The sequence below is a fragment of the Betta splendens genome, chromosome 17 (assembly GCF_900634795.4).
Source record: "Betta splendens chromosome 17, fBetSpl5.4, whole genome shotgun sequence".
Lineage (NCBI taxonomy): Eukaryota > Metazoa > Chordata > Actinopteri > Anabantiformes > Osphronemidae > Betta > Betta splendens.
The window spans coordinates 2,111,694-2,136,542 of NC_040897.2; the positions used below are offsets into that span (position 1 = coordinate 2,111,694).

A 24,849-nucleotide genomic window follows, 5' to 3' on the forward strand; every position below is an offset into this window, starting at 1 on the left:
TTGGAGAGGCCTGTTGTCCTGAATAACATTTATTCTAATGGTACTGTGTTGTACAAAAATCATCTAACTATGTGTGTGTGTGTGTGTGTGTGTGTGTGTGTGTGTGTGTGTGTGTGTGTGTGTGTGTGGACATGTTTTTCCTTCGACATGAGGACCATAAACCATTCTTCTCAATTTCTTTGCATTTTACTTTTTTTACTATTTTAACCATGTTGATTATTGTTATTGTTAATCAGTTTATTTGTTATATTATGAAAAAGGAAGAAATAACCGTGACCCAGGGTGAGGTCAAGGGTCAAAACATTTAACATGATCATTGTTTGTAGTTGTACTTATTGAAGTTTAGTAAATGAAAAGCTGTTCAAAATGAAATGCATTTAAAAAAATTGTCAGTATAGAAACTTCCACTGACAGAAAGACAGAAAGAATAGCAGTAAGTTGAGAAACGTGCTGCATCGATCGTCAGCAATCGACCAACCGCTCCCCAAACAGCCACGATACATAAAGACACTGGGACCATCATCTCCACTCATCATGTCATCATCACACTAAAATCTGAGCAGAAAGTTAGAAGAAGACAAGTAATAAATAATTTAAAAAACATCTGCTTCATCGGCTCATGGTGAAGGTTGATGGTTAAAAGAGAAACCACGTGTTCGTCCTCTGCTCATCCACTATACACTACTAATATTAATAGATGTAATGAGGCTTGTCTTGATGATCATCAATACTGATTTAGTTAATACTATTGGTTTTGGTCATTGGTGCCATGTGAACATTTTGATCATCTTTGCAAGAGAGTTCACAAATAACTATAATTAATAATTGTAACAGTAGCCAAATTATTAAAATAAAATAAAATTCAATAATAAATGTCCCTCGAGAAACTGATCAGTTCAGGAATCTCACATTGCAAAAAACTGAGTGTGTGTGTGTGTGTGTGTGTGTGTGTGTGTGTGTGTGTGTGTGTGTGTGTGTGTGTGTGTGTGTGTGTGTCAGTAGCTTCCAGCTGCAGCAGTTAGTTCAGTTTCTGTTCACTTTGACTGACAGAGGTTTTTGTACAACGGTTTTTCACTGTGTGAACAAATGCCGACTGTTATAATAGAATTCCCCAAGACAGAACCAAACACCTGCATCTTCAGCCTGGACTCCACTGATGGTCAGAGTACAGTCAGAGTTTGAACCACTGCCTGAAAAACAACCTGGAATCCCTGACTGTCGACTAGTAGCACGGTAAATGAACAGTTTAGGAGATTCTCCATTTTTCTGTTGGTACCAAGATAAAAAGTCATTGTTATAAACACTCTGACTGGTTCTACAGCTGATGGTGACTCTTCTCACTGGTTAAACTGGTCTCAGACAATTGTTAAAGTGACTTAGTGGTTGAGTTGCTTCTAAAGGAACCACACAAACACACTCATGTAAAATATTCCTTTTTGACAAGACTTGAACTGGTGTCAGGAAGAATTTTTTAAATTTAAGTCAGAAGCAGTGGTTGCTAAAATTTACCAACAGGTACAACATTATGAAGGTAATGGGAGTATGGGAACAGGAAGATTCCACAACCAATAAGTTTTTCACCATATGCTGTTTTCAAACCTGATTCCCACCATCATCCATCAGTTTTAATATGAAACATTAACAAAGAAGAACAAACTGTTCCTCTGGTGTGTTTCACTTTATATCTTTAGTACTGAAACCTGTCTGTTGTCATGGTTCAGTAGTGATGTCTGACTGTTGCCATAGGAACCAACATCCCTGAAGGAAATGAAACACTAAACATGAGTTCATCCAAATGCTCAGTTTCACTACAACCTGCTGCGTCTCTTTATGCAGTCTGTCGAGTGGCACCGACCCTGATGGTGAGGAGCCGCTTTTATTCTTTTATTCATCACAGTGCATCATTTTATTTAGTTTGGTTTAAACATGGGCGTAAACACGGTGGTGCGGTGGGTAGCACCAGGCTTCCTCCCACAGTCCAAAAGACGTGCATTAGGTTGATTGGACTCTCTCCATTGCCCGTGATTGTGTGTGTGTGAATGGTTGTCTGTCTATGTGTTGCCCTGCAATGGACTGGCGACCCGTCCAGGGTGTACCCTGCCTCTCGCCCATAGTCAGCTGGGTTAGGCTCCAGCACCCCCGTGACCCCGCATAAGGGAGTAAGCGGTTTAGAAAATAGATGGATGGATGGATGGTTTAAACATGCAATGTTTCCAAATGACAGATGACTGATTCTGTGTCCACTTCACCACATATCACATCTTGACATTATAAATTAATTACAGGTTTTCATTTTCCAGATTAACTTTTTTCTTATAACACACATTCATCAAAATAAATATAAAATTACAGGAAAAATAGTTTTAGTGTCTGACATGATAATAAAACAAAAGAATGTTCTATAATAACTTTTTATAGCTAAAGAAACTGTTCTATAGTTAAAAAAGTGAAGCCCTGATGGATCTAAGTAAATCTAGAGTTGGGAAGACTACAACAAAAACATCATGTCCTATGAAACAAATCCTATGAACATTACAATGTCTGAGGGTTCTCCTAGTTCATCACTTTATATTTACATCAACAAATGTACACTGTACTATTTTATAATTATTAAGAAAACAATATAATAATAGATAAAATAGTGAAAACCCTGTGAAGTGTAACTTTAGTACTTGTCAAACTTTAAAGTGTTTTAAGTGTTTGTGCAGATGTTGGTTCAGATCAGTTCCTCTTCAGCTGAGGAGGTTTTTGTACGACGTTGTTTCACTGTGTGAACGGGAGGCTGTAACTCTGCTGACAGTAATAATCTCCTGCATCTTCACCTTGAACTCTGTTAATGGTTAGAGTGAAGTCAGTACCAGATCCACTTCCACTGAAACGATCAGAGACTCCAGACTGACGGGTTGTAGAGGATCTAACAAGAAGTCGAGGAGCTTCTCCTGGTTTCTGAAGGTACCAGTGAAGGTAGCTACCAACACTTGAACTGGTTTTACACTTAATAGTAACAGTCTGTTGTGCAGCAACAGACAAAGCTCCAGGAGTCTGAGTCACAGTGATTTGACCTGATGAACCTGTAAGAGATGAAACAGAGAAGATTCACTGACACAGGGCCAGTTTGGAGAAAGATGATCAACATCCAAACAGAAGAGGATCATTTGTTGAAGATGGAGAACAGATGAAGAAGCTCAGTGCTGCTTGGTTCAGTGTTTGTCCATCACTGTGGTGAACCTGGCTCCATCCTGAAGAGAGAGTCTCACCCTGAACAAGGAGCCCCAGGGTGGCCAGCAGTAGAGTCAGAGACATCATCATGGTGCTGCCGCTGAAAGACCTGGACACACACTGATCAACACTGGTCTCTTAACAGGACACATATGCAAACACACACAGTCAGTCAGCTGGAGCTGTGGGCTCCACGTCAGCGTGGCTCCTCCTCACTGCTCAGAGCTTCTCTCTTCATATTTACTAATGGAAAAAGTGAGTGTACTGTAATAATTAGTCATTTAACACATACAGGTCAAAGTGATTTCTCCAAGTAAAGCCTTAAACATTTAAACACACTTGAGCAGAACTAGAAAACATGAAGGTTTTGTCCTCCTCCGGAGTAGATGCAGTTATAGCAGTTGTCAAGGATTTTTCAGGATTTTTCCAAACTCCAGGTGAGATCAAAACCATCCATCAGATCGTCTCTACTATTAGAAATGTCCGTATTTTTGACAGAAAAGCACTTAAACTAAGTAGAAATGCACTGTATTCATTGCTAAAATGGTAAATGAGTATTCTAGCTGGCAACTGCAACTGCAAAATGTTTTTTTGGTGCAATATCGACAGGTGTACAGACGCCTATTTCCAACTCCAGCGTTGTAACAATGTGTCTGCTCTTTGCGTCAGAAGACCAGAGATTACCAGATTATTTCAACCAATGAACAGCTAGAATGCCAAAGGTCTGCAATGCTGTAGTTGCTGCAAATGGAGAATTCTTTGATGAGAGCAAAGTTTGAAGAAAAAAATCATCATTTTAAATACAAATCATTATTTCTGAGCTTTTCAATGTCCTGACTATAATTTCTATTCATTTTACAACTCATGGTGTTAATAAAAGTGTGAGGTTTGTGTAGTTCATGATAATCCTGCTTATGCTGCGTCCTTAGTTTGTACTTTCTCTTTGTGTTGTAATTTATTAACCATTTAAATGATTTGTGTTTGTCTCCAGATCGTTGTGTTTGGGTCTTCCAAATCTGCCAGCTTTTAAACCGGATCCCTCTGCTCTAGCGAGAGTACATGTGTATGTGTCCCTTCACCCCAACAAGCACAACTATTTGATCCCTGTTCAACAGTTTGTAACAGAAACTGTTGGTGTCCTTCTACTGCTGCTCAGTAGAGGATTTTAGCATACTGTCACCACCACAGTCCAGAAGGTCATCAGTTACGCTCTCCCATCTCTGGAAGAACTGTAAAGTTCCTGCTGCCTTAAAAAAGTGAAAAACATTCTGCAGGACTATTAACACCCCAAACATTCTCTGTTTGAACTGCTGCCTTCAGGCAGAAGATACAGGCCGATCAAATCAAGGAAATACAGATTAAAAAACATTTTTTATCCGAAAGCCATGTTTGCCAACTGGATGTCATGGATGTGTGTCAAACTTAAGTACATGTTTTTATCTTTTTAGCTAGTATTTTCTTTATTACAATTTTATTTTAGACACCAAAATGATTGCATTTAATTTTTTGTGCAATGACAATAAGGTTATTCTATTCTATTCTATTCTATTCTATTCTATTCTATTCTATTCTATTCTATTCTATTCTATTCTTACTTTACTTACTTTAGAGTTAGTGTAAAGAGCGACTACATAGTAGTGGTGAGACAAGTGTGTGTGTGTGTGTGTGTGTGTGTGTGTGTGTGTGTGTGTGTGTGTGTGTGTGTGTGTGTGTGTGTGTGTGTGTGTGTGTGTGTGTGTGTCAGTGGCTTCCAGCTGCAGCAGTTAGTTCAGTTTCTGTTCACTTGAACTAACGAGTGTTTTTCACTGTGTGAACACATACTGACTGTTTATAGTGTTGGCACCTTGACAGTAATAAACACCTGCATCTTCAGTCTGGACTCCACTGATGGTCAGAGTGAAGTCAGTGCCCGATCCACTGCCTGAAAAACGACTGGGAACCCCAGATGCTCGACTGGTAGTATAGTAAATTAACAACTTTGGACGTTCTTCAATTTTCTGTTGGTACCAGACCAAACAATAAGCACTGCTACAGCTCCAAAACCCATGACTGGTTCTACAGCTGATGGTGACTCCTCCTCCCAGTGTGGTTCTCACTGCTCCAGGCTGAGTCACTGTGACCTGACCTCTGGACTCTGAGGACACAGAGACAACAACATAAAGCAGCATCATGGTTCAGTGGCTTCATTTCAGAGGGACACATGTTGATAGAGGAGACCAGTTGGATTCTTTGGACTTTACCTGTGAAGCAGCAGCAGAGGAGAGTCCAGATGAGGACGGAGATCAGAGTCATGTTGCTGATGAGGAGGATTTCTGTGTCTTGTGTTGTGATGAAGGACAGCTGTCAGTCCTCCAGTGTTCAGCTCTCAGGACTATAAACTCTCCCAGAGCACTGGAGCATGGAGCTGCTGATGCAAAGTGGCTCTATGGAAATGCTCCCACTGACTCCAACAGGGACTGGATCAATGCCATCATCATGATGGTGTTTATCAGTGATCAATAAGATCATAATGACTTGAAACTTTTGACAAAAAAAGTACATACATATACATATATAACTTTATTACATAAAAACGTAATTGTGAATGTCAACGTGAATGGTTTTATCAGTCATTGTCCTCAGTTTGTGTCTGATTGTGTAGAGTTTGTTTGTGTCAGAGTCAGAGCTGTGTCTCTACAGTCTGAGGTTTTTGTACGACCACTCAGTTTATTTGACTGTGGTGGACGTTCGGTGGAGGAACCAGACTGGATGTTGGAAGTAAGTGAAATATATAAAGATTTGATTTGTATTTATCTAATTTAACAACTAAGAAGAAAAGCATGTCTCAAGTACAATTTAAATCTTTCAAACATTAACTAAAAGAAAAAACAAATGTTAACCTAAAATAAATTGAATGATTTTGAACTCACAGTGTCCATGAGTTATAGACTTTAAATATAATAGTGAAGTTGAATTTCGTAGGTTTAGTTTAGTTTGTCAGAGTCAGAGCTGTGTCTCTACAGTCTGAGGTTTTTTGTACGACCACTCAACCAGTTTGTCTTACTGTGGTGGACGTTCAGTGGAGGAACCAGACTGGAAGTTGGAAGTAAGTGTCACAAACAGACAATGAAGGAAGGACCCAAATGCACAGAACCCCCCCGTCTAGGGCGGATTCCTAGACAGCCCAGGGAGCTCTGGGTGGTCTTCATGAAAGTCCCTGATGAGGGTTGGGTCCAAGATGTCCCGGGCCGGAATCCATGAACGTTCCTCTGGCCCGTGTCTCTCCCAGTCCACCAGGTACCGCAGGCCGCAACCTCAGCGGAGGCAGTTGAGCAGGGTGCGGACAGTGTAGACAGGACTGCCGTCAACCAGCCGTGCAGGAGGAGGTAACTGAGTGGTTGGAACCATAGGGCTTGAGGCGACTGACGTGGAAGGTTGGGTGGATGCGCATGGTTCTCGGAAGGGTGAGTCTGACCGCAGAGGGATTGATAATACGATCAATGGTGAATGGACCGATGAACTTCTGCGATAGCTTACGTGACTGAGTTTTTATGGGAGGATCCTTGGTGGACAGCCAGACACCGTGTATGTTGGCGCTTTGGAACGGTGGCAGTCTGCTGCCTTCTTGTAGGGTTCCTGGGTGAGTAGCATGGTTCGTCTGGCCTGGGCCCAGGTGCACCGGCAGCGTCTCAGCAGGGCATGAGCAGACGGGATGATGATCTCCTTGACAGGAAGAGAGGTGGCTGGTATCCGTATGCACACTTGAATGGAGACATGCCGGTGGAAGTGCAAGGTAAACTATTGTGTGCATATTCTACCCACAGTATTTGCTGGCTCCAAGATGTTGGGTTGGTGGGGGCAAGAGAACGGAAACCGGTTTCCATATTCGTGCGCTCCGTCTGACCATTGGCTTCGGGGTGGTAACCAGAGGTAAGGCTTACTTGGGCTCCGAGCAGATCACAAAACTCCTTCCAAAAACGAGACACGAACTGAGGCACTCGGTCTGAGACAGCGTCTTTTGGAAACCCATGCAGTCGGCCACCAGAACCGACTGCTGATCACGAAAGCAGTCCGCTGGACCCCAGGGTGGCAACTGAAGGACGAGGTGTGGGCCCAGTGGACTACCTTCCCCCGAAGCTCCGGAGGGACGAACAGCCTATTTGGTGGGCAGGATGGGGGCACCAGAAGACCTCGAGTCGCCTCCTGGACACGGCTCTCGATGGACCAGGTGACTGCCCCTACAAGACAAGAAGCCAGCAGGATGGTGGTGGGTTCTATGACCTCCGACTCGGACTCGTGCACTCTCAATAGTGCATCTGGTTTGCCGTTTTTGGAACCAGGGTGATATGAGAGGTGAAAATTAAATCGGGCAAAGAACAGGGCCCAACAGTCTTGACGAGAGTTGAGACGCTTGGCTGTAGTAATATACTCAAGATTTTTGTGCTCTGTGAATACTTGGGATGGTTGCTCAGCTCCCTCCAACCAGTGGCGCCACTCCAAGGCCACCTTGACCGCTAGCAGCTCCTTGTTCCCAATGCCGTAATTTTGCTCTGCTGGGGATAGTTTCCTGCAGAGAAACGCACAAGAAAGCAAGCGCCCACCTTGAGGAGCCCGCTGGGAGGGCTGCTCCAACCCCAGAGTCCGAGGCCACCTCCACCACAAACTGACGGCTGGGATCAGGCATGCGCAGGACAGGAGCCGTGGTGAAGGCCGTCTTGAGCCGCTGGAAGGCGGTTTCAGCTTCAGGAGACCACTGGAACGATACTCTAGAGGAGGTTAAGTTATGGAGAGGTGAGGCTATGGTACTAAATCTGTGAATGAAGCGGCGATAGAAGTTGGCGAAGCCTGAGAATCTCTGGACATCTCGTCGGCAATGAGGTTGAGGCCGTTCAGCGATGGCCTGCGTCTTGGCTGGATCCATCTGGATGCCCTCAGGGGTAATGATGAACCCAAGGAAAGAGATGGTGGTGGCGTGAAACTCGCAATTCTCGGCCTTAACAAACAAACTGTGCTCGAGCTTTTTCAGGACTTGGCGAACGTGATCCTTGTGTTCTTCTTCAGTGTGTGAGAAGACCAATATATCATCTAGATACACAAAGGCAAAAACGTTGATCATGGGGCTCAATATGTCGTTGACCATGGCTTGGAAAACCGCTGGGGCGTTGGTGAGACCAAAAGGCATTACCAGGTACTCGTAATGACCGGCAGGAGTGTTGAAAGCCGTCTTCCACTCATCCCCTTCTCTGATGCTAACCAGGTGGTATACATTCCTGAGATCGAGCTTGGTGAAGAACAGACGAGGTCAAAGTACAGGCAAATGTCAACTGACGGCACAGGACTGTCATAGATTAGGCAGGAGGCAGGGGCGGTAACAAGGCAAGGTCGAACACGATAGGCAAGAGTACACTGGAACAGCATTCCACAACGCTGGAATGCTGAACATAATAAAGTACTCCTTCAAACTGAAACCTATGACATGATTGATCGTTTTATTTTTAAAATCCCACAAAAATATAAGAAATGTAGCAAAATAAAAACTATTTTCTACTAAAATATGATCTCCAAACCATATTATTATGGACAGTTAATTTTAATTAACCGGCCTGCGTTATGTGTAACGCAGGCAGGCAAAAAACACCTCCCACACCTGTCGGCCTGGAGGCCGACACGGACAGGAGCTTGAACGGCCCCACCGGGGCCGACAAGGACCAGACTGGTCTCTCCCGGACCAGCAGTGGGCAACACAACTGGGGGACGCAAGACGGGGGACCGCACGAGTGCAGGAATTCCTCCCAGCGGAGTAAAACTGGAGCTGGGCAGGCTGGTGCAGCAGCGACGGTCAGACGGGGCTGGGAAAAGGAAACTAAAACCGGGACCGCGGGCTGATCTGCTGTGGGAGGAGGAGCAGAGGAGTCAGCTGAATCCAGGGGCATCAGGGATGCGACCAGGGCTGGCGTAAGCAGACGGCGTGGGGGCTGGTGTGGTGCGGAGCACGCTGTCTAACTCTCCGAGTCGCACACGCATCCGCTCGTAGAAGCGACGGACACTGGGGCGTTTTAGCACGCTGTCCTCGTCCTTCAAGGTGCACACCGCCACCTCCACGGCGCTCCGCTGGGCCGCCGGGTTGGGCGCCCTCCATAATCCGCCGCAAGAATCTTAAAATAATTGTGGAGGTCGCTGGGTAGCTCGGCGCATGTAAACTTCATGGCAGAAATCCTCCTCCAAACGCGAAAAGCAAAAGCAAAAAAAAAAAAAGATCCCCGAACTGAGTCTTTGCCTGAAAGCCGGCTGGGTCCAATTCTGGCCAGATTGTTCTGTCACCACCTCATTGATATGACGGACCCACATGCACAGCTCGTATAAACTCAGTGTTGAGAAGGTTTAATCAGGCTCATGGTCAGGCAGGCAAAAGTCAGTACACAGATCAGCACAGTGACAATGGCAAGGGCACAGGCAGAGAGTGAGCAAAAGACAATCAAGATCCACTAACTAACTAGAACTAACATAACGTGACCAGAAACGGAAGTACTAAAAACAAAACAGGAAACTGGAACCAAAACCTGACAACTAAGGTGAAACTAAAATGTCCTTCAAAATAAAGAGACAAGAACCCAGATCGTCACATAAGGAGGCTTTTACAGTTTTTATCGGTCGATCTGTCCAGTGAAACAACACATTCTCTTAACAGTTCGCACACACACACAGGTCTAAACAGCGGCATCAATGTCATAATGACACGGTTTGTTTGCTAAAGGCTGTAACTGTGTCAAAACACTGGAAATATGCAGCAAGAACTCATTTTGCCTTTAAACAATACAATTTGCAAACAAGTACATGGACACGTCCAATCAGTCATAACAGTGAACAGCAAAACACAAACCAATGATCTCAGTGTGAATCAGTGCTTCATTGATCGTCATTGGAGCCTGTTTCTATTTGTTGTCTTTGCAGTTGTAAATTTGACCTTTTATGCATATAATTGGATCCAGATGAAAAAATGCTTTGATTTATTGAATCCATGACATTCATGGCAAAAGACTAAATATTGTAAATATCACCGAAAATACAAACTAAAACACAGTCAAATCTTTTGGAGGATGAGACACAACAGCTGTTGATACTCAGTCTCTGCTTTAGACCTTCTCCATCCATCCTGGTAAAAAGAAACACAGACCTGGCACTTTTTTTAAGGCCTAAAAGTTGGTTGAATATTGAAGATTTTTGTGGAGGAGTGTCAAAAAGGTGCTATGGTGAATTCATACTGGTCTTACTGGTTTCTAATAGTTGGGAACAGATGGTTTTCCTTTGGTCACCAAAGCTAAAACAATAGAGTTTAGTCTGATTGAATGATGTCAGTGTTGCAAAATGGAGGAGAAAATGTGTCAATTAATGAGAACGGGTTCAGACATTTGCTACATGTGTCTGATGCTCTGCTGGAATAATGATGATGGAAATAAAAGGAACCTAGTTTTGCAAAACAGGTCAAAGCGACTTATAAAAACTGTAAAACAATGAATTATCTTATTTACTATTACTTTTCTTGGACAAATGATGATACTAAGTTTCAATGCATTATATTAAATTATATTAAATAAATAAATAATATAATAAATAAATTATTTATATTATCGGAACATAAGTTTTTTTTTTATTTTATTTAGCCAGCTTAACAGTATAAGTGTAACTTTATTAGTGTAGATTTCAGGGGTCTTGACAAAGTGGACCCACATACATGGAGACCAGCAGCTATGTTGCACAGCTTTTAATGTTCACAGTGGAATCCAACACAGGTACAGTACAGACACAGACTCACGCTGCATGGTACCGTTAAGGCCCAGGCAAAAGGTATTGGTCAAGACAGGCAGAGTCAGCAACAGGATAGCTCGGCTAAGGTACAGACGGACTGGGCTACGACGAGGTCAGGAAACAGGCAGGAACGGTAACTGGAATGTACAACAGAACAACGCTGGAAAGTGGAGGTAACTCGCGACAATCTGGTGGAGGTGTGAGGTGGGTACTGGATGTAAAATACCTTGTCATGTTTGATTATTGCAAACATCTGTTGAATCTTTGACTGGAAGTAAAGCCTGCACTTCAAACAGAATGAACAGAACCGGAAGTACTAACAAAATAAACAGGAAATGGAAACTATGACTACAACAACAGGTAAAGACATGACAGTAGGACAACGTGTGTACTGTTCTGCAATAAGTGTGTTACAGAATTGAGACCAAAGTGTAAAAAATGTGTTTAAGCTACGGTTACACTGTGTTTAAGATTGTGCTACAAGACGTAAGTGTTGCGGCTTTGGTTTAAGAATTCGCTTTCAGTGTGTAAGCATTAGGCAAAAACTGTGAGCTTAACTTGAAACAAAAGTGTGATTATTGCATGATTTCATGGTCAGTTTACACATTTGTCTCTCGTTTATTCATATATATTTATTTATTTTGTGGGCGGCACGGTGGTGTGGTGGGTAGCACTTACAGCAAGAAGGTGGGTTCTGGGTTCGATTCCCAGAGGCAGCCCTGGTGCCTTTCAGCGTGGGTTGCACGTTTGCGTGGGTTCTCTCCGGGTACTCCTCCCACATTCCAAAGACGTGCATTAGGTTGATTGGACTCTCTCCATTGCCCGTAGGTGTGAGTGTGTATGTGAATGGTTGTCTGTCTATGTGTTGCCCTGCGATGGACTGGCTGTTATGGGAAAAATTGTCTCTTCCTTATTTCTATGTCTCTTCCTTATTTCTATGCAGTTATTGTATGATTTATGACTTATGTTCTGCAATTAATATCTTATGTTTTGTCTTACTGTATGCCTTTGACATTTGACCTACATTGTTCAATGGTCGTCTCTGCCTGATAGACTCTCAACTCTAGCTCCCAAACCCAAGGTCGGGGAGTTGTGTCTCTGTCTGTTGAGACTTGGTGCTCCTTTCTCACAGATAGTTGGACGTCAGCAATGCAGGTGTGAGAAAGTAAAAATCTTCACACACACTGCGACAGGGAGGAGATGGTGCATGTAATTTGATTGGGTTAGAAAGACATTCCACCCTAGTCGGACAGAGAAGCTAAAAGGCAGAAGCAACTTGAGGATCGTGGGCTCTTTGCATCACACCTTCGTGGTGTGTGCACTGATCTCCCCAGCTGGTTTTTGGTTTGTTGATGTGCACGATCAACATCCATGCTTTTTATTTGCTTTCCCCATTATTTTTATTTTCTTTATTATTTCAATGAATCGCACAAAAGGACAACTCTCTCATCTGCTTCTTTATGGAAAATTTCCACCACACTGGCGACCTGTTCAGGGTGTACCTGCCTCTCACCCGTAGATATATGGGACAGGCTCCAGCACCCCCGCGACCCTGCATATGGGATTAAGTGGTAGAAGGTGGATGAAACATCAGCAAGATGAGGAATTGCTTCAATTTAATGAACACGATTCTAAATGTGGAATTGGATGACTCTATATTTACTGTTTTCATGAAGGCTGATGTTGGGCAAATGTGATTTAAAGCTCACATCAGATTGTTCACTGTTTTCAGAGTCAGTGGTTTATTTAGCAGCTTCTCAAAGTCTCCTTGAAAAACACTAAGTACCTACATCGTTCATCTATGTCATTGAGATATTAAAGAGATTCTGACTAAAATTCTAATGTAAATATTTAGAGATGTTTGTACAGATGTTTGTGAAAGATTTGTAAAAGGATCAATATTAAGTTCTCATAAATTATTTTCTAGATTTGCGTGTTGCTGCATCTACAATCTTCCAAAACTGTAATTTATGAGCTGAGTGTTTAAAGTTTAGTCATTAATTAATTAGTTTGAAAGATTTCCAATTTTCTCTGTTAGAATCAGATCTGTGTCTACAGTCAGAGCTGATGTGTTTTAACAATTCAATTCAGTTTTAATTATACAGTATAGTGCAAATTTACAACCAACGTTATGTCAAGTTGAAATTTAAGTGTTGACTCTGTTGACAGCTGCAGCAGTTAGTTCAGTTTCTGTTCACTTTGACTGAGGAGGTTTTTGTATGACAGTTTTTCACTGTGTCAACACATAGTTGCTGTTAATGTAATGATAACTCTGACAGTAATAATCTGCTGCATCTTCAGCCTGGACTCCACTGATGGTCAGAGTGAAGTCAGAGTTTGATCCACCATCTTTAAAACGATCTGGGATCCCTGAAACTTTATTATTTACATAATAAAAGAGCAGTTTTGGGCGTTCTCCATTTTTCTGTTGGTACCAGGACAAACAGGTTCCACTACATCCAACACTCAGACTGGTTCTACAGCTGATGGTGACTCTTCCTCCCAGTGTGGTTCTCACTGCTCCAGGCTGAGTCACTGTGACCTGACCTCTGGACTCTGAGGACACAGAGACAACAACATAAAGCAGCATCATGGCTCAGTGGCTTCATTTCAGAGGGACACATGTTGATAGAGGAGACCAGTTGGATTCTCCGGACTTTACCTGTGAAGCAGCAGCAGAGGAGAGTCCAGATGAGGACGGAGATCAGAGTCATGTTGCTGTTGAGGAGGATTTCTGTGTCTTGTGTTGTGATGAAGGACAGCTGTCAGTCCTCCAGTGTTCAGCTCTCAGGACTATAAACTCTCCCAGAGCACTGGAGCATGGAGCTGCTGATGCAAAGTGGCTCTATGGAAATGCTCCCACTGACTCCAACAGGGACTGGATCAATGTCATCATCATCATGTTTGTGATCAATATTCTTATCAAATGATTCTTTATGAATGTGTAATGGCTCAACTTTTGTAAATTTTATTTCAGCTATAGCACAAAATTTATATTAACAACCATTTTATTAAAAATGAGACATACTGTAAAATACATGAATGCAATGTAAAAGTATTATATATATTCATACATTTGCTATGTTTGTTGTAGTAAAGATGTCGTTTTTTCGGGTTGACTGAGTCTGTGTAAAGTTTGTTTGTGTCAGAGTCAGAGCTGTGTCTCTACAGTCTGAGGTTTTTGCACGACCACTCAGCCAGTTTGTTTCACTGTGGTGGACGTTCGGTGGAGGAACCAGACTGGATGTTGGAAGTAAGTTAAATATATGAAGATTTTAGTTCAGTAAATTTTTGATTGTTTAATTTAACAACTAAACCAGAAAAAATGAATGAGGTAAAGTTTTAATTATGCAACCTGAAAGCAAAGTAATGGTTTAGCAAAATTTTAACCATAAAATAAATGATAACTTAAAACTATCATGTCAGTGGTTGTGATACAGTAAATATACTTTTAAATGTAAAAGTGAAGTAAAATCTTGTAGATTTTGTAGGTTTAGTTCAGTTTGTCAGAGTCAGAGCTGTGTCTCTACAGTCTGAGGTTTTTGTACGACCACTCAACCAGTTTGTTTCACTGTGGTGGACGTTCGGTGGAGGAACCACACTGGATGTTGGAAGTTCATGAGTAAATACTAAAGTATAAACTGTGATTTTATATTGTAGATGTATTCAGGTCATGCAGCTTGTTTTTATATAAGAAATTAGAGAGTGATATATTTTCTGACGTGTTGTTTAATTAACTTGTAGGGAAGAAAATATTTAGTTCAATGATTGTTGACATATGTCTGACGTTGACGTTGTTTTCTCTCATTGTAACTGTAGTTACAATGGACTAAAATTCAGTTTGAATAAGCAAACATGAGCAGAAATAGGATAAACGTACACGTTTCAAAATTCTCTGAGGTGGTAATTAGTTTGTGATGATGGTGAAGCTTAGTTTAAGTCAGTTGAACTGTTTATCAAAACATAATTTCATTTTTACCTGTGACTCTTACAGTATGAAGATGGAATGGTAGAAAATAACTGAAGAAAATCAAGATTTTTTTGATTATTGGATAATTTTATTTAATAATAATAATATTAATAATAATAATTTTCTTAACATTTTATTGTTTCTATTCAATATTTAAAACTAAACTGTAGTTAAAGGTTTTCATTATTCCTCTGGTGTCGTTTGACATTTTTCCTATGAGACCAGATCTTAAAGGGAAGTGAAACAATGTGTGAGTCAGTGAGTGATGGAGCAGAACAAACATGTGACAGAAACTCCTTAAAGGACTAAAGCAACTCTCACAGTGAAGGTGTCCAGGTCTCTGCTGTTTGATTGACAGCTGAGTGCTCTGTGTCCTCTAAGCTGACTGCTGTCTCCTACTGTAGGTGATGCTCGTCCCACCCTGACGGTGCTGCCTCCCTCCAGGGAGGAGCTGCAGCAGGAGAAGGTCACGCTCACGTGTCTGGCCAACAAGGGCTTCCCCTCAGACTGGACTCTGTCCTGGAAGCTGGACGGCAGCAGCAGCAGCAGCAGCAGCAGCAGCAGCATCAGCGGTAGCAGCAGCTGGGAGGAGAGCAGGAGTCTGGCGGTTCAGGGTCCAGACGGCCTCTACAGCTGGAGCAGCAGCCTGAGGATCCCTGCAGAGCAGTGGAGGGTGGTGGGCTCAGTGAGCTGTGAGGCCTCCCAGGGCTCCCTCAGTCCGGTCACAGAGACCCTGAGACCAGACCGTTGTTTCTAGTCCTGACCCGACTCCTTGTTTCTCACTTTGCTGCTGCTCAATTTGTTCTCTGCCTTTCTCTCTCTCTCTTTGACATGTTTGTATGATTAAACTGACATAATATCATAAAACTGCATCTTGCTTTTAGGCAATAAAAAAAACTTATTGAACATGGACATTTAGAGTTTTATATTTTGCTACATCTGAGAGAAGGCGAAACGACCACAGAGGACAGAGACACAGAAATAATGACTTGTAGATCAGTGGAGGCTTGTTGGTGGAGAGAAGGAGAGAAACAGAGCAGATCAGTGTGTCAAGGACTCCTTTTTCTTTCTGCTTTTATTGGTGGTTTAAGAACCAAGACTTGTTTGTTGTGGTTTGTTTCTTCAATTCTTGGTTTGTGTAAAAATTTTACTTATGATATAAAGCCAGTTTGGAAAAAGATGATCAACATCCAAACAGAAGAGGATCATTTGTTGAAGATGGAGAACAGATGAAGAAGCTCAGTGCTGCTTGGTTCAGTGTTTGTCCATCACTGTGGTGAACCTGGCTCCATCCTGAAGAGAGAGTCTCACCCTGAACAAGGAGCCCCAGGGTGGCCAGCAGTAGAGTCTTCTGACGACTCAATGAAAAGAAGAATTTAAAAAGTTGTCTTTGTGAATTTATTTCTGCCTATGGATATAGAAAAAATAAAAAAGAAAGAAAAAGAATAGGTCAAGAAAAGAAAGGCTGGAGAAAACAAGTTGATGCTCACACCAAGGTTCTCTGAAATCTCTCCTCCTCACCCTGGTTTTAAAGCCTACAGATAACACAAAACCTCCACACATGAGCTTCAAACTTCAGGACAATTTGCCAAGTCTACATGAGCAAAGGTGAGAAAAGAGGAGGTCTCACTCAAGGAGCATTCTGTTCCTTGTCTAAGTCAAACACTACGTCACAGAGTCATCAAGTCAGACAGTCAGACACTGTCTCACAGGGTGATCAAATCAGAACTAGGCTTCCTGCTCAAAAGATAACTGAGGCCCCCTCTTGCTCAGAGGCTTGCAGCAATATACTTGAACAATGCATAGAATGTTTAAGGATGTGTATGATCAACACTTATGAATATAAACATGAATTAGAAACAATCAGATCATTATTAAGGCATAATAATAATTAATATAATAATTAATTTTTATTATGAATAATAATAATGATCAACATTAAGGGATAATATAACATTTCCAACACAACACATTTAGCTCCAAGTGATTTGTCCAACTAAAGCTTTGATGAAAGGTGAATAGATGCTGACAACAGTCAAAACATTCCCACACTTGAGCAGAACTAGGAAACATGAAGGTTTTGATCAGAGCAGCTGCTGAGAGAAGTGTTATTTCACCACAGGTCCATTTATTAGTTGTTCTAGAGTTTTGAATCAGTTTATAGATCCTCCTGAGTAGGTGCAGTTTGATCAGTTGTCAAAGATTTTTCAGATGTTTATCCAGAATCCAGGTGAGATGAAAACCATCCATCAGATCGTCTCCATGTGATGAATCAGACCATGTGATGTGACTGAAAGACTCACAACAGCTAAATGTTGGAGAAACACTGAGCTGAGACATTTGCATTTTTTTTTATCTGGACTATTGTGATAATTTTGTGTTTGATATAGATATGTTTCATCATGTCTGTTTTTAGGAGGAAAAGTAGGAATATCTGTAACCTATTAAGAGCCTGAGGTCAAAGGCCACAACTCTTTGAACATATTGAACTTTCTCCTCTTAACTTCAAAGAGCTTAGTTTAGTAAAGTCTGTGTTTTAGAGGCAGTTTTAAGATGTAAGATGTACTGTAAGACTGTATACTGTATAAGTTTAGGTTTTGTATTTATTATATAATATATATAAAGTTTGTATTTATTACACTACCGTTCAAAAGTTTGGGGTCACTTAGGAATGTCCCTATTTTTGACAGAACAGCATTTGAAATTATGTAGAAATGCACTGTATTAATTGCTAAAGTGGTAAATGAGTATTCTTGCTGCAAATTGCAACTGCAAAATGTTTTTGGTGGAATATTGACATAGGTGTACAGACGCCTATTTCCAACTCCAGTGTTGTAACAATGTGTTTGCTCTTTGCGTCAGAAGACCAGAGATTACCAGATTATCCCAGAATGCCAAAGGTCTGCAATGCTGTAGTTTCTGCAAATGGAGGATTCTTTGATGAGAGCAGAGTTTGAAGGAAAAAAAATTATCATTCTAAATACAAGCCATTATTTCTAACCTTTTCAATGTCTTGACTACATTTTCTATTCATTTTGCACTCATGGTGTTAATAAAAGTGTGAGGTTGGTGTAGTTATTTATAATCCCGCTTATGCTGCATCCTTAGTTTGTACTTTTTTTTTTGGCACGTTTTAATTTTCACCTCTCATTCTACCCCGATTCTAGGAACACAAAGCCAGACGCACTGTCCCGGCTGCACGAGCAAGAGGTGGACATGACGGAACCGGCCTCCATCCTTCCTCCAGGCTGTGTGGTGGGTACGGTAACATGGGCCACATGGGTAAAGGACGCCACCAGGAACCAGCCGAGACTTCCAGCTTGTCCTGGGGGTTGTTCATTCCCCCAGACCTGCAAGGAGAGGTGATCCACTGGGCGCACGCCTCCCCTTTCAGCGGTCTTCCAAGTAGCGGCCGGACGGCATTCGTAGTGGGGAGCTGGTCCTGGTGGCCTGGGTTCAAGAGAGATGTCCAGTAGTACGTTGCAGCGTGTCCTCTATGCGCTGTTCTATGCGCACAACACTCTCCCGTGCTTGACTACCAGGCTACGCCCCTTCCAGTGTGCTTATAGGTTCCAAGTACCACTGTTTTCGTCTCTGGAGAAGGAGGTGCAGGTTCCGTCAGGTCATGCATTTATCAAACGTTGTCAGCAGACCTGGCATCGGGCTCAGCAAGTAATGCTGCAGGCTCAGGCCAGGTGTAAAGAGGTGGCGGACCGTAAGCGATCTCCGAGTATGCTTTGGTGATCGGACATGGTTGTCCACCAGGGACCCCCATTTACGGCTGGAGTCACGTAATATGGCACAAAGATTCATTGGGCCATTCACCGACACCAAGATCATTAATCTCGTATCTGTCAGGCTCGCTTTGCCTAGGTCCATGGAAATTCATCCCACATTCCAAGTTAGCCATATCAAGCCCATCTGCTCCAGCCTTCTGGTTCCCCCGGATCCTCCTCAGCCTCCTCTTTGGGTCATTGATGGCGGGCCTGCATACACGGTCAGGGCCCTCCTGGTCTGTCGACGACAAGGCTGGGGCCGTCAGTACCTTGTTGACTGGGAGGGGTATGGTCTGGAGGAATGCTCCTGGGTTCCCACCAGGGACATCTTGGACGCCGGGCTGATCGCAGACTTCCACTGGGATCATCCTGACCTTCCCAGTACGTTTGGGACTTGAAATGGACATTCATGTTTATGGGGTTGTTTGCTGTTGCTGTAGCTTTGACCCAGCCTGTCTTGACCGCCGATTTTTGACTGCTCCTTTGTCTTTGCCATACACCATAAGTTTGTGCAAGTCCTGTGTTTGTATCTGGATCCTGTTGTGGAAAATAAACACATTAAACCTACCTTCTGGTCCCCAACGCTGTGCATGTATGTCCGATTCGTCAAGCCGACAGTTACACAGCCAGGTTTTAACAGGTTTTGTTCAATTTCAGTGTTTTTCATCTTTCAAAATCAACAGTTATTTCAACATAAATGCAACATTGATAAAAAAAATATATATATATATATATGGGGCCTGGTGAAAGAGAGTCAGCCCAGCACACCACAATGACTTTTGGGTTCCTTTATTCTTAATTTTAAATTTAAGAGTTGCACAGGTATTAGTAATAAACCAGACGTCAAAATATCTATAGCTGATTTAAACTAAACTAACGTGGCTATGCTGAGACAGGGCAAGTCTTACAAAAATGAGTGCAAATTGTTGTCAGGATGCCGTACTGCACAACTGCAGATTATATTGGATGTTACTCGTTGTTTTTAGCTTGCTAACCCACCGAGCTCTCCTGTAGTACACTACGTGCTTCCTGCTGAGATTAGTTGCTACTTCGTTATCCCTCACCGTCTATCGGAGCGCTCGTGGCCTGCATTGGTCCTCACTTCCTGACTTTTCCCCGCTCCATGTTTACCCATCATTCCCTGCACTCACCAGAAAACCCTAGCAAACACCACGCCCCCGGCTTACAGACTGAGCAGTTACACTGTCATTATCACTCGGCTACATTCTTCCCTGCTTTTACTGTAAGTCAACATCCTCTGTGAATAAATTAAAACCCCTATCTCCATTCACTGCTTCCCTAAAGAGCGGAGTACCCATGCTGGTCAACAGCTGAGATAACCCCTCAGGGCTTAATGTAATGCATTTACAGGCTGACCTAGGGACGTGATGTGGGTTCAAATGAACTCCCGCGTTCCCCCTTCGGCTCTGGCGAGGTGCCGGAGTAGGCGCCATAACCTAATTCCCCCCCCTCACTTCCTCCTGGTCTAGATTCCGACATGCCGTTTCTTCAACCACAACATACTCTGGATCAGAATCCGTGGGCTTTAGTTTCACCTCCGCCGACAGGGGTAATGTCACAGTAGGAGCGCTACTTCTTACTTTCTGGGGTGCTGGAACAGGGCCGACACAAGGTCTCAGGTTGGTTCTGTGCACCCTTTTATTGGGACCACCCTCCACAGGTTCCACCAAGTGTGTGCTGCCCCCAACCTCAACTACCTTGTACAAGGTAGGACCCCAAGCATCCTGAATTTTGTGTTTGTCTTGTGGCCAGTGACGTACGTGAACTAGCTGACCTACTTCTACCAGGGGACAATGAATCTTGCTGCTTTTGCTTTCCAGTCTTTCTGCATCTTTCTGCTCAGCATACTGCCTCACTCTGCTGTGTGCCTCTTTTAAATGGTCTTGATGGACCACTAACCAGTAATGTTTCCTTCCCAACCCTGGTTCTTGCCCTAACAAAGCATCCAACGGAAGGTGGGGGTGCACCTTAAACATGAGATAGTATGGTGAATGTCCTGTCGTGGCATGGGGGATTACATTATAGGCATAAATAAGCTCAGGAAAACAGTCAGGCCAACGGCTTTTCTTTTCTAGTGGCAGTGTCCTCAAAAGATCGTGAAGCGTCCTATTAAAACTAAACTAGTTTCTCACATTTAACTAAATGACACAACATGTTTTCTCCCATTTAGTTAAATATGCAAAAGTCTAAATGTAAATGTTAAATGTAAATGTTAACTGTTAAATGTAAATGTTAAATGTTAAATGTAAATGGTAAATGTAAAAGGTAAATGTAAATGTTAAATGTAAATGTTGAATGTTATTGTTAAATGTTAAATGTAAATGTTAAATGTTCGCCGAGCGTAAAACTGAATATTCATGAATGGGAAAGTAGACTCCATCCCTACCCTCAAACAGCGCTGGTCTCAGATCAGAGACGCGAACTCAATCACCTCAAACAGTGCGCGCAAACCCCGCCCACAGTTTTTAGCCTGGACGTAACTTCGGCTAGCTAGTATAGTTAGCCAACTAATTCTCCACCGGCGCCACAGAAATATTCTTTTTAAACCTACTTGACTCCTCATTAATGGTGTTTACGACAGAACGGCAGTTTGAAGCGGAGCCTCAGCCCGCACACCTCCTGTTACTGCCCGTTCAATCTCCCCCAACGGGAGGGAGTCGGAGCTGGCGGCCATGATGGCTTCGACTTCATGCTTCTCTCCAGTATTTTCGTGCACCGATCCAGAGTCAGATGTGGGCGGAGCTATGCTACTGTTTGAGGTGTTTGAGTCCGCGTCACTGATCTAGGATAATAGGGGGTGGAGTCTACTTAAATATTCAGTTCGATCATTTAACATTTACATTTAACATTTACATTTAACATTTACATTTAACATTTACATTTAACATTTACATTTAGACTTTTGCACATTTAACTAAATGTGAGAAAACATTATGTGTCATTTAGTTAAATGTGAGAAAACTAGTTATAGGTGCTCCTTTACATTTGGCACCCCATACCTGTATGTGACGAGGTGTGTTGCGTGTTATCTTTTCCCCATACAACTTGCAAAGCTCCTGAGTGATCTCACAGAAGCTGTTGACATTCGCCTACATACACATCATCACAGACACGATACAGTAATCCATCAATCTCCCTGACTCTGTGCCACTGTCTGAGGAAAGAGACAACTGGTTTGACCAACCTTACCCTTTTGCAGTGTTCTGCTCCCAGAAGTGCCTAAAACACTTCAGTGTGGCTGTGCTCTGAAACTGTCTTAACTCGTCTTTAAAGTAAGTGTGTTGGAGCAGTGTTGGAGTGTTACCCTGAGAGTCAGTCACTTCATTGTTCTGCCTCACTGCCTCAGCACGAACCTGTCTGACCCAACAGCACTTCACAACTGTGCTGACCAGCTCTGACACTAAAGCCGTCCCCTTTCTTACCAGATGGCAAAAGGATATACATTCATCAAACTCCTCTTTGGACTTGCCAGTGTCACAGTGATTCTGACAGTCGTACCACTGTCGAAGCTTCCCAACGCTAAGCAGACTGCTCAGGCAGTTTTAGAGCATGTGTTTAGGGTCCATGGCTTTCCCCAGGATGTGCTTTCAGACAGAGGCCGCCAGTTCGTCTCCCAATTCTGGCGTGAGTTCTGCGCCCTGCTGGGAGCAGGGGTTAGCCTCACATACGGGTATCACCCGGAATCCATCGGCCAGACAGGACTCCGGATCCTCGCCTCCAGGAATCATTTTCGCCTGGTCCACACAACTGGTGTGGGTGGAGTACACCCACAACACCCTTTTGTGTTCATCCACGGGGCTCTCACCCTTCCAGTGCGCTTATAGATTTCAGCCCACAATGGGGGAGGAGGTCCGGGTCCTGTCAGCACGTGCACGCTGCCAAAAGACCTGGCGGCAGGCACGGCAGGTCATGCTGCGAGTCCAGGCAGGGCAGAAAGTGGCAGCTGACCGCAAACGGTCAACCGAACCCCAGTATGAGGTGGGGGACAAGGTCTGGTTGTCCATGAAGGATCTCCCCCTATGCAACACGTCACTTAAGTTGGCACAGAGATTCATTGGGTCATTTTCAATAACCCAGGTCATTAACCCAGTGTCTGTCTAGCTTTGATACGGCTGACATGGAATCAGGGGCATTAGTGTGTTAGTAGGCTCTGGTAGCATCACGGTTTGGTCATCCACATGCCCCCCGAGCCTCTCCATATACACTGTGGTCACAGAAGCAGCTGGGACATGAACTCTATGTTTACCCACTATCCTGGCTCTAAAAGTATTCCTGCCAATGTCACTGGTTTGTACCCCCTGAAATGCTTCTCTCCACACTGTGTTTAGATCTCCTCCCAGGGCTGAGTCAAAACTAGCAACAGCCAACTGTCTACACCTCTTAATATTTTCATCCCAAGTAGCACAGTCGGTATCTTGCCTGACAGGTTGTTCTGTTCTTCCTTGCCCATTTCCCTTCTTTAGATCCTTCTGAAACTAGCTCCTGGTCCTCCGAGCCTGGCTGTATTTGGCCTGAATCCCTCACCTCACCATCCCTTTGTTTGGCTCTCAGCAACCGAGGGAGCTAGTTTCCCTGGGCATTATTGGCAGTAGACTGTCTCTTTAGTTTAGACATCCTACACTCTCTCCCAATATGTCCCACTCCCTTGCATTTAAAGCAAATGGGTTTTTCATCCTCTGTGAACTATATGTCCAGATCTTCCAGCAGTGTTCAGTCTATCTCTAAGAGTAACACTCTGCATCACCACTTTGGCCAACTCTCCAATGGCCTTATTTTGCTCAGTCCCAACCTTCAGGATTTCATCCAGAGCGCTACTGGTACACTGACTCTTGTGCATCCCACAGTCGCCTCACATATGCCTACTTATTGCAACTCTGGTGTTACTAGGCCTGATTCCCTCCACAAACTGGTCTGTGATTACTACCTTGGCATCAGCCACTGCATCATGGTTTTGCATAAGGGCTAGGCGGAGGATCTGGGACGGGGCATGTCAGTACTCAAAGAAACCTTCTAGCTGGTGATTGCTATAGAAAGTTTGTAACAGTTGGGCTATTTTATTGTTTTCCCCGTAAGCTTCTCTAAGAAGACTGAAAATCTCATCTGGTTTTGCTAACCCTTCATCTATGCACAATCTGACTTCTTCAAGGGCAGAACCACAAAGGAGAGAGAGAATTAAGTCAGCCCCGTCACTCTCACCCAGGCCCCTAGACCTGATAGTTCTCTGCACTACCTCCAGAAACCCATCAACAGACCAACCATCAACCGTAGCATCCCCACTGAAAGGCTGAGTCTGGCGTTCTCTGGTGTAAATACACATATAACCAGTTATTGCTACTGCTTAAGTAAAATATTTTTCCATAACTCGATCATGCTTGTCATTAAGTTCAATTAGCTTAGCTTGAAGGTACGCGACAGGGTCCACCTCTACCCGTTAATCATCACTGTCTCTGTTGAACATTTTGTGTCTCTATGCAAACTTTAAACACGATCAGAAGTCCCTCAGATGGTCAACAAGCCATCTGCCTCTCTGTCCCTCTCTTTTCTTCAGCACCACTTCCTCCAAGTGGCTGTCGTCCTACATGCAACGCCTGGTTAACAGCTCTGCATCCACCACCTCATCGAAAGCTTTGACGTTATGAATCCAATACAAGTCACCATGGATTCCAGCCACCACAGTTATTTTATGCACTCTTATCTAGCTACTTACCAAATTATGTGGCCCGGTGAGAGTCAGCCCAGCACACCACAATGACTTTGGGTTCTTTGTAACTTTGAGCGTTACAAGGGTAAATAATGAACAAGACGTCAAAATATCTATAGCTGACTTAAACTAAACTAGCGTGGCTATGCTAAGACAGGGCCAGTCTTACAAAAACAAGTGCAAAAAAGTAAATAAAATAACGGGCAGCTCTTTATGATAAAACAAAGGGCGCACAAACAGGATAACCTCAGTAACGTTACATCACTTTGATTAAAACAAAACCATTAAAACAAAACCAAAATAACTACAGAACCTAAAATACATTACTGACCTGACATGTCAGTTCCAGTCAGTCATGTTGTCAGGACGCCGTATCC

General features: G+C 43.2%; 2 gene segments (V, D, J or C); one reads left to right on the forward strand and one right to left on the reverse strand.

Annotated features, from left to right (window-relative positions):
* Nucleotides 1-2,617: 2,617 nt before the first annotated feature.
* LOC114844767 (immunoglobulin kappa variable 6D-21-like) lies at nucleotides 2,618-3,370 on the reverse strand. The segment is given in 2 exon segments: nucleotides 2,618-3,071; nucleotides 3,258-3,370. Coding segments are annotated over 2 exon segments (360 nt in total).
* A 10,733-nt stretch (nucleotides 3,371-14,103) lies between these two features.
* Nucleotides 14,104-15,888, forward strand: LOC114844768 (Ig kappa-b4 chain C region-like). The segment is given in 3 exon segments: nucleotides 14,104-14,118; nucleotides 14,176-14,257; nucleotides 15,379-15,888. Coding segments are annotated over 3 exon segments (450 nt in total).
* The last annotated feature ends 8,961 nt before the right edge of the window (nucleotides 15,889-24,849 follow it).